General features: G+C 37.3%; 1 protein-coding gene across 4 annotated transcripts; it reads right to left on the reverse strand.

Moving 5' to 3' along the window:
• Positions 1–243: 243 nt before the first annotated feature.
• On the reverse strand, positions 244–8,987 carry lamp2 (lysosomal-associated membrane protein 2). Of its 4 annotated transcripts, XR_013799637.1 has the most exons (7): positions 8,710–8,911; positions 6,556–7,196; positions 6,312–6,449; positions 4,950–4,998; positions 4,470–4,640; positions 1,642–1,970; positions 244–1,515 (listed from the first exon to the last, which is right to left on the reverse strand). XR_013799637.1 is itself a non-coding variant. In XM_079629715.1 (6 exons), exons 1-6 carry the CDS (start codon positions 8,753–8,755, stop codon positions 3,559–3,561), a joined length of 1,185 nt encoding a protein of 394 aa, XP_079485841.1. In that variant the 5' UTR covers positions 8,756–8,987; the 3' UTR covers positions 244–3,558. The 4 variants fall into 4 exon arrangements, 3 of the variants coding, with proteins under 3 accessions (XP_079485841.1, XP_079485840.1, XP_079485839.1); XM_079629715.1 differs by having other exon boundaries at positions 244–3,698; positions 8,710–8,987; XM_079629714.1 differs by lacking the exon at positions 1,642–1,970.
• Positions 8,988–9,382: the final 395 nt, after the last annotated feature.

Raw genomic sequence — 9,382 nt, forward strand, 5'->3', positions numbered from 1 at the left:
ACTGTAATATGCAGGTCAAAGAGAGACACTTACTATTCCACTAAGAGAATCATTTATGACATCAGTAACTTTTATAGCAACACTTCCAAAGTCCACCAGGAGAAGCTTGGATATTATGACTGTCAAAGTCATGTGAACCATGTAAAACTAGTTGTTTAACATATCAGGTCTAACGCTTTGAGAAATGTTGATTTCATTAAGTCAGAGAGCAAGAAAGGGAATAAACAGAGCAAGAAAATACTGTACAAAAACAAAAAAGCTATTTTATTGAATTGTTTTCCACTCTTGAACCAACATTCTTAACTTGACAGATATAGGTCCAATAGAAAAAAAAATGCAACTAAAAGGCACATTATAGTACAACAATGATATTCAGTGTTTAATTGTGTTTGTTTTAACAGCTAATGAGCTAAATCCTTTTGGGGAAAAAACACAAAAAAAACTATATCCATGAAATGGTCTGGACACATTCATATTTTCACTATGCTGAGAAGGAATTAGACTGAAGATGCACTGGAAACTGTAGCTTTGGTCTTAGAAACGGTGTATTTTGTACATTTTATGCGTGTGTCCAGAGAAATGACCAAATAAATTCACAAACCCATGTACTAACAGGCTTATTTTAACACTTCCAACATTCCCTGAGAGGGACCTAAAGAACCAACAAAAGCATAAATCAAAATCCTCTTTAAAATGCTGGTAAATGTCACAAAAAAAAGTGTCCCTTTATAATACAATGTGCTAAGTGCAAGAGTGACTTATTAGCTCTGCTGATTAAGAAAAAGTGCCAGTATACTTTCCCTCCTAATTTCGGCCACAAACAAAACCCGCAAGATTACAATTACATGAACTAATTGAGCATTTACATTCAATGGTTAATTATTAACAAGGGATTCCTAATTCTAAAATTGGATCATTCATTCATTCATAATAGTTAACATGAATATAAGTCACAGAAACCAGAACTGAGCATCCTTAGAGCAAGAAAATGCATCAAAACTCCCATAAACAGGGAAATCATCTTTTTTCTTCTTCATGCATTTAACATACAGCACAATGCCAGGTTACTTAGACAGCCTGTGCTTACACTAAACAAATGAATCATGCCAGTTGACATTGCTTCGAGTGTGATCAAGCAGAAAAATACCACATCATTCATAGTTTAAATCGTACACAGGAAATTAAATGATTAGAGCAATCGGACGTGTTAGAAACTGTGGTGTCATCAGCAGTTAGCACCGGCAAGTGAGGAGGGTCGAGCAGTTTGCAGGGCAAAAGAGGAAGCCAACAGGACCAGAAGAGAGAGGAGGAGGAGCAAAGATAAGTGGCAAAGGACAAGCCGGGGTTAGAGGTAAGATGGCAGCAGCTCGAGTTATACAGACTGGTAACCAGTGCGACTCTTCCGCCGGCCAATCAGGTAAGAGATAAGCACTAGGATGATTAGGAAGCTGAGAGCCACACCCACAGCAATGGGCACGAGAAAACTCAAATCAGAATCCAGAAAGCATTCCTCCGCTGGGAGAAAAGGGAAGAGAGAAAGGGGTGATAAGTGACATACTGCTGATTTTATTCACAGCAGAACTAACAATTCAGTCAGACCGATGCAAAATAGGTGTTATATAATGTGCCATTCAGGCCTACCTTATAAAATCACCACATCATGTTATAAAATGTATTGGCAAGAAAATACAAATCCATATACGACTGATTTCAAAATTATTGTCATGAGCAAAAAAAAAAAAAAATACTGAAATAAACTGATTCTTAATTTCTGCAAGATTTGTCAGCACTTGCATGGATACTTGACTCTGATTATTGTTATGATTCAAATTGTTCATAGCCAGAGGTTTGACTTCTCTTTCTTCCAATCAGATAGGCCAGTAAGACAATAACAACGAGGATAGCCAGGGCAACTCCAACCGCTATAGGGACAATGAAGTTATCAGTCTCATCTGCTTTGCAATCCTCAGCTGAAAATAAAGAGAATGAGTAAGGGAAAAACAGCCATTATGTTTTTAAAGTGCAATCTAATCAAATTCTTTGACTTTTGCATGATGCTTGTTTTAAAGGGTGAAAAGATGGCCCACACCAGTTTTAATGTATACACAATTGTCTTTCTCCTTTTATTGCAGCTAAAAGCCGATTAAAACAGCCAATTCCATTGCAAAACAACACCTCATGAAACAATTTTAGGGCAGTCAGATAAGCAATCCCTTTTTACAAGTTTGCTGGCAGAAAACGGACACAAAAGTATGATAGCAAGTAGATAGCAAGCAAAGTAATTTCATCAAGCAAGGCACAATACCAGTAACCAGTTTTGAAGGTTTAATTTATCCTGGTTATTGTGAAAAAACATTTACACAAGATTCTGTGTGGGTGCTGCATAGACTAAATTAGAGTGTGCATAAACCACTGAAAGGGGAGAAAAAAGAAAAAAAAAAACCTAGAGAACGATTATATGTGATAAATGATGAAAGAATAGACAAGCAAATAACTTATTCTGAAAAGGCTCAGCAAATGAAAACCAAAACATGTCAAACTTACTGTGAAAAAAGAAAAAAGCCACTACCAAAGAGGGTTCAAGCTGGTGCAAAAATTTCTTTCAGCAAATACAATTCACAGTAGTATTAGCAAAGAGCAGCATATGATTTTAGGCTATAGTAACTAAAGAATTGAAATTTACGGTAGAAGCTGACAAGATATTTAATTTAGAACTCATCTTCCCTTTTTAACCACCACAAAAAAAAAAAAAAAACTATTTAGTAACAGCATATGTAAAAAAAAAAAAACTGGCTTATATTACAAATGGTTTGTGTTTTTAAAATGCTTGTCATGAAGTTTAAACATTAAAGCATTTGTTTTTCTGTTCTAGAATTTCAGTCGGTTTCTCAGTGTAGCAATCTCCCTCACAGCCGCTCAAAATACAAGATGACTAACACATTGCAAAAGCACATGATCTCAAGAAAAGTCAGTTGTCCAGTCACTATAGTGCACAGTAACAACTAGTTTCTGGAAGTACTTCTAATATTTAACCAAAACGCTACAAGACAGGTGAATAAAATACTTTTCAGTTTAAAGCTGTGGATACAGAGATGGGCACAAATGAAATGAGCTAAATTAAGCAAATGAACAAAATTAAAGGAATGTCTAAGAGAAGCAAGTGCAGGGTCTGATATGGAGCAATGAAACTGTTCTTGCACATGTATATTTTGAATAACATGGTTCTATGAGTTAGCATTAATTTGCATTTTAAGAGATAGAATAGAGAAACACAAGACCATGCACTTACTTCTTACTGGGGGTGGGGTGGGGGTGCACGCACACAAAATTAATTCACAATAGGGAGCTCTGGTCCTGGAGTGCCACTGTATGTTCAGATTTTAATGCGTTGCAGTTTAAGGGCCAGTGGATTATAATGAAAAATATTTTTTTGACTCCTGTGGCCCTGATTCAATTGCCAATTGAGATTGCACAAAAACCCACAATATTTACAATGGTCCAGGAACAGATTGTGCATCCCTTAAAACACTCAGGATTTGTTTCTTTGATTTCGTTGCATTACAATGTCTGATATCCAACATAGGTCCTTCGTCGACCAATCACGTATGCAATCACAACAATGCAAATCAAACCAGCCAGAGCGGCACCAACAATGATTGGGATTAAGAGGCTGGTGTCATCCATTGAACATTCATGGGCTGCAGACAGAGAGAACATGAATGAACATAAGATGAAGCTGCCATCTTCTCATTAATACCACTGCAGATATTCTCAACACTTCAGACATAAAAATCACAGACACTTGATCTGGTAATATCTTTGAGACCTCATATATAGTTATACAATTAAGAATTTGTTATTAGAAAAAAAAAAAAAAAAAAAAAAGGGAACTACTGATACCACACGCACAGCACTTACTCTTATACGGCCTTATAATAGTGTAAATCATATTTCATCCTAAAATAACTAATTACATTGAAGTATGTTACATTAATTGTATTATATACAAGTTTGACAAGAGTGATGAAATGTGAATGGAAAACCCTTATATGGAGATGGTTTGGGCGCGTTTTATGCAAATGACTAACCTTGTGCACGCGCCCGCTCATTTAGAATACTGCAAATTCACTAACATCAGTATGATGTAAAGAACAATTTCATGTGCGTACAAACGGGTTTGCGAATTAGCCAGAGATTTTGTGAGAAGTTCTCCTGTGCGTACAAATACTAAATCTACACTAACAAGTGAAAGACTGACAGAACTGCTTTGGTTTTCCAGTGGTCAAACCACTCTGAAAAGCAATACGCATTGACACTGAGATTGAGCCGTAGTGGGAGTAGAAGTATCTGATAAGTTACAGGACTAAAGGACACAGTCCAGTTAAGCATTATATACGCTGTATAATTACCTCCGATTAGTTAATTAGCTCAGCTTCATTCTTTAGAATCACAAACGCACAAATACATACCTGTGCCAAACATGTCCTTCTGGACTGCGAAGGGCTGCACTTGTAGCTCGAACGTGTTGACGGTAAGCTTGTCGGAGATGTTGTAACTCTGCTCTTTCCTGCACATGTATGAGCTTCCAAAAGATGCCTCCCACAGAGATAGATTATGATTGGAATCGTTGAAGAAACTCCCTGTTGAAGTCAGATGACAGAATGTGATTACATAAGAAATGCAGCACCTTTAAATATGCACAGTATATTCGCATCATATTGCTTAAGGCTGATAGAGAGTTTCAGTATTGGTCAATATAGGCAATTTCATTGTCAAGACAGTGGAAATTAATGCACACATTTTTAGCATAATCACCAATACTGTTAAATGTAATCTTCAGCAAATATCCATTTCTCACACTGTACACTATAATAATGATGCCTAAATTCACTTGTAATATTAAAAAAAAAAACTTCAGGTTTCAACTTTTTTTTTAGGCCACAACTTACCATTTCCAACAAAGAATGTCAAAGCATGTAGATGAAACTTCTTTGAATCCTGTAAAAAAAAAGAAAAAAAAGTATTAATTTGTATGAAAACGTAAGATTTAGCATGAAGCATGCATGGACCAATCCCATCCCCAAACCTAACCCTCAGTGGGGCATAAGCAGACGTGCCAAAATGTAATTGTAGGGAATTTTTTTATGAATTTGTACAGTGTACAATACTTTGACCCCCTGTGCAGAAAATCAAGTTAATGTTTATAAGCCCATGTGGTGTTTTTTAAATACGTTAAGAAAAACCATGATGTGTTCAGTCAACACCATTGCGGAGTATGTCAACTGAATGCTGTCAACGTGCGGGGCGAGGATTTTCCTATTATTCTTATATTTGTTTATAGTTAACATGCCAGCTACCCCAGCTATATTCATGGTGAGAAAGATTTATGATAAAAATAAAAAAGTAAATGGTTTTTAAATTTCATCATAGACTGAACTCTTTTAGACTACTTTTCAGTTGAGTCTATCAAAATATGCTTCAGTGATAATGATTCTGGCATCAGGGCATCATGGAGGAGCTTCATACATTAACAGAAACATGAGTTAGTCTGCACTACCCCATTTGACAGTGTAGGTAATGTGGGCATTTTAACACTGAGCAAAAGAACGCCTTTAAGAAGGTAGAGGAAAATTAGGTATATATATATAGCTGGTGGATTATGTACATGTTACGATGTTATGATGAATTATGCATTTTTCCACTAACTTTCTATGATGTTTAAAGCATTAAGGATGGCTGATTTTAAGGCAGCAGCTGTCTAACTCAAGAAGATGAAAAGGAACATGGTTTGGTTTGTAACATTGTTAGTCAAGCAAAAGGCTAATATCAATAACCGTTGTTTCTGACGTTGTAGAGAGCGATTTATAAAACGCATTACCATTCTGATACATCAACTTTTAGACAAGCCTGTATAATTCGCTTTTCCTCCTGAAGCAGTGTCTGGTACAAACATTCATGGCTGAATTAAACCAATATTTCCACTTGCTTTTACTACAGCTGAGCGAGCGGATCAGGCAGTCCAGGTTGGTGTGATTGAGTGGAGGCTGGGACTAATTTGCATTTTCATGGTTCTGCATATACTAAATATAACAGGATGTAGTTACATTTAAGCCATTTTAGGGCATGAGGAAATTCACAGAAAAAAAAGTATAAATATATATATATATATATTCAAAGATGAGTTGAGAAATAAAATTGACTGCAGGGGTACTTAAGAACTGCAGAGTGTGCATTAGTCAAAAAAAAACAAAAAAACAGAACATTTACCTCCCTTTTGACAATATATTTGACTCGCTTCTTTAAAGACTTACGTTTGTGAAGAAAAAATGAACAGTCATTTCCTTTGACTTCAGAACAAGGGAAGAGTCATTTCCACCAATTCCACAGGTTCCACTTGCTTCCGTTACATTAGGACTTGGGTCAAGATTAAGAGTCTGAACGCTGCCATTCTAAAAAGCAAGAATAAAAGGGGTTTATTTTACATGAGTTTGATACAACAAATTTGCAGTAAAAGATAACAAATCTGCAGTCATCTATACAGATTTTCATACATACCCCACTTTTGTAGCTGAACTGAAGGCCCATCTTTGCCAAAAGACATGAGATGTTGTCAGACTTGACTCTGTAGTTTCCAACAGTTGGGTTGGGGACAGGAGGAGTGGTCGGGGGAGGAGTCGGGGCTGTTGTAGCATTTGGGTGTGTGGTAGTTGGCGCTTGAGTGGTAGAATTCGTTGTGTTGGGATGCATGGTAGTTGGAGGTACTGTGGTGGCATTAGTCGTCATTTCATGTGTGGTAGTTGGCAGTACTGTGGTGGTATTAGTCGTCATTTCATGTGTGGTAGTTGGCAGTACTGTGGTGGTATTAGTCGTCGTTTCTTGTGTGGTAGTTGCAGGTACTGTGGTGGTATTCGTCGTCGTTTTTTGTGTGGTAGTTGGCAGTACTGTGGTGCCATTAGTCGTCGTTTCTTGTGTGGTAGTTGCAGATACTGTGGCGGCATTAATAGTCTTCTGCTGTGGGGAAGTTGGAGAATAAGTAATCTTCTGCTGTGTGGTTGGAGTCACACCAGTATGAGTGGTAGCTGAGCGTTCAGAGGTGGTTGGAAGAGCTGTAGTCTGCATGACTGGGAGTTTGCTTGTACTGAGCTCTTCTGCTGCAGGTAGCGGTGATGTCACCAGATCATCAGCATGCACAATACCTGTGGAGGGTGAAAGAAGAATATTATAGATGAATGCACTCATTTCCACATACTGCACATCATTGTAAGGTTTCCCCATGGGACACTGGGAATCGACAAACCTGCCCTTTTAACTTATTGCATAATAAATGCTATAAAATACATGAAGACAGTTACTTGGTTTATTATTTTACCCAAAGTGAAAGAATTTAGGCACACTAAAGTCTTTCAATCACCTCCAAGCAAGGAAATAAAAACCGCAATCCAAGCACATTCCAAAAGCTTTCCTGACTTCCTGACAGCAAAATAACACTCAAAAAGATTTTTATCTGCTGTTGTCTCTAGGACAACTGACGTCAGGCTGAAATACAGAGCCTCTTTACCAGATCTTTCTTCAATCTGCAAATTTTGGGGAGTCAGAGTTTAGATTAATAAAAAGTAAAAAGTGCAAGATGGGCACAAATTTTGTAGCCTCAAACTACTTTATAAATATCATCAGACATGTTTGATATTTTATTCAATTTTAATGCAGCGATTGCCTTAGTTTGTCATTCATCTCTAAGCAACAAGGCACACATTTACTCACGAGTTTGTGTTCAGAACGAAACAAAAGCCTGGTAATGTGTGAACCTCAATCATTTAGTCTATGACGCCCAGTTTGTCTCTAACCAATTACAAAGCTGGCAAGTGTTTTAAAATTTGTTCAGAGTTTAAAAGTTATAACCCATTCCAGCTTTAAGATCATGGGTACTGGGTGACTAACCCATAGTTTGATTAAATCATTAACCTGGTGCTTTCAGCAAAGGGAGTCTCTAGTCTGGTGCATCACACACAAACCCATCACATGATTATGAACGAGTGTGGCAGAGAAATACACCGAATAAGCACTTCAGGGTCACATGCTTGTGAAGCTAAATGAGACAAGAGAGAAATCTATGGCGTTATTTCCTATAACTGCACATGATTTACTGGCGTTATTACTACCGAACGTTAGCTTGAATTAACCCGGCTGTCTAAGTTAACGTTAAACCTTCCAACCTAGACACCACTAACTTAACGTTACATGAGATCAAAACTTCAAATGTTGAGTCCAGGATGCCCAATTTTGCGGTCAATGTGACGTTAGACAGCGACTTGGCAGAGACACGCCAGTTGTTTTTAATAAATAGCTAAATGCTCAGTTTTACTAACGACATTCAACGTTTCCTAAAGACATTTTAGCTGTTTTTTTTTGCTTAAATCTAAATTCGCTGGCAATGCTCATGATATCTATTAACGTATTTTTGTAATTTATCACTTTGATTTGTATAAAACAAGGCAAAGACTGTAAAACAATGTATCCCACAAGCTGACAGTCTTTCTGATTATCTAACCGCTTCTACTGGCGTATGTAAGAATTCACGCTAATGCTAATGCTAAAAGGATCTCGCACTCCTGTGGGCCTGCGTAAACCTATCAAAAATAAACTTAAATATCTGCTTTTGAAACGTGACACCGTCTGAAATAAAGTACTCAACAAAATAGTCGTACGTACCACTCAGCAGAAAAAAGAGCAAGGTCACACAACCGCGGACAGCCATTGCGACGTGTGGATGGTTCCTCAGAGCAGACAGACAGTGAACGACGCCCGGACTGAGTCAGTGTGACCCGGTTTAGCAGCAGCAGCTGTGACTGTGATGATCTAAGCCTCAACCTGCGCTCTTATAAGTCATATGACACGACTGCTCTCCTCCTCCTGCACGTGCCTTACGTCGAGATTACGAATTACTGTTGATTTGCCAAACCTGTGTGTAATTAACAAATCAGACACATAAATGTGCTATTCCTGTATCGAGCGCAATTAATAAGCAGACCATGGGTCTTGTAAACAGTAATATACAAAAAAAAGTAAAGTTTTTGTTCTGTGTGAAGGATTTAATTTGAGGAAAAATAGATATGTCCTCCTGATCACACTAAACTATTATAAATATAAATAATATTGTAGGCAGTTAGTTTATTATTAATAACAAAATATTATCCATATAAGTGCTGATTTCCTTCTGACAGTCAGATCTTTTATTTTGATACGTTGTGCATCAGTTTTTTTTCTCAAGTTGACAATTAGCCTTTATAATTCTTGCTTTATTAGCTTTCATGTATGTGTCAAATACGTGTCATGTGCCACGTGTCAAATGCAATTTCTGAGGCTAGCTGTCACATTTCTTTCT

Source organism: Phoxinus phoxinus, assembly GCF_949152265.1.
Source record: "Phoxinus phoxinus genome assembly, chromosome: 12".
NCBI classification, from domain to species: domain Eukaryota; kingdom Metazoa; phylum Chordata; class Actinopteri; order Cypriniformes; family Leuciscidae; genus Phoxinus; species Phoxinus phoxinus.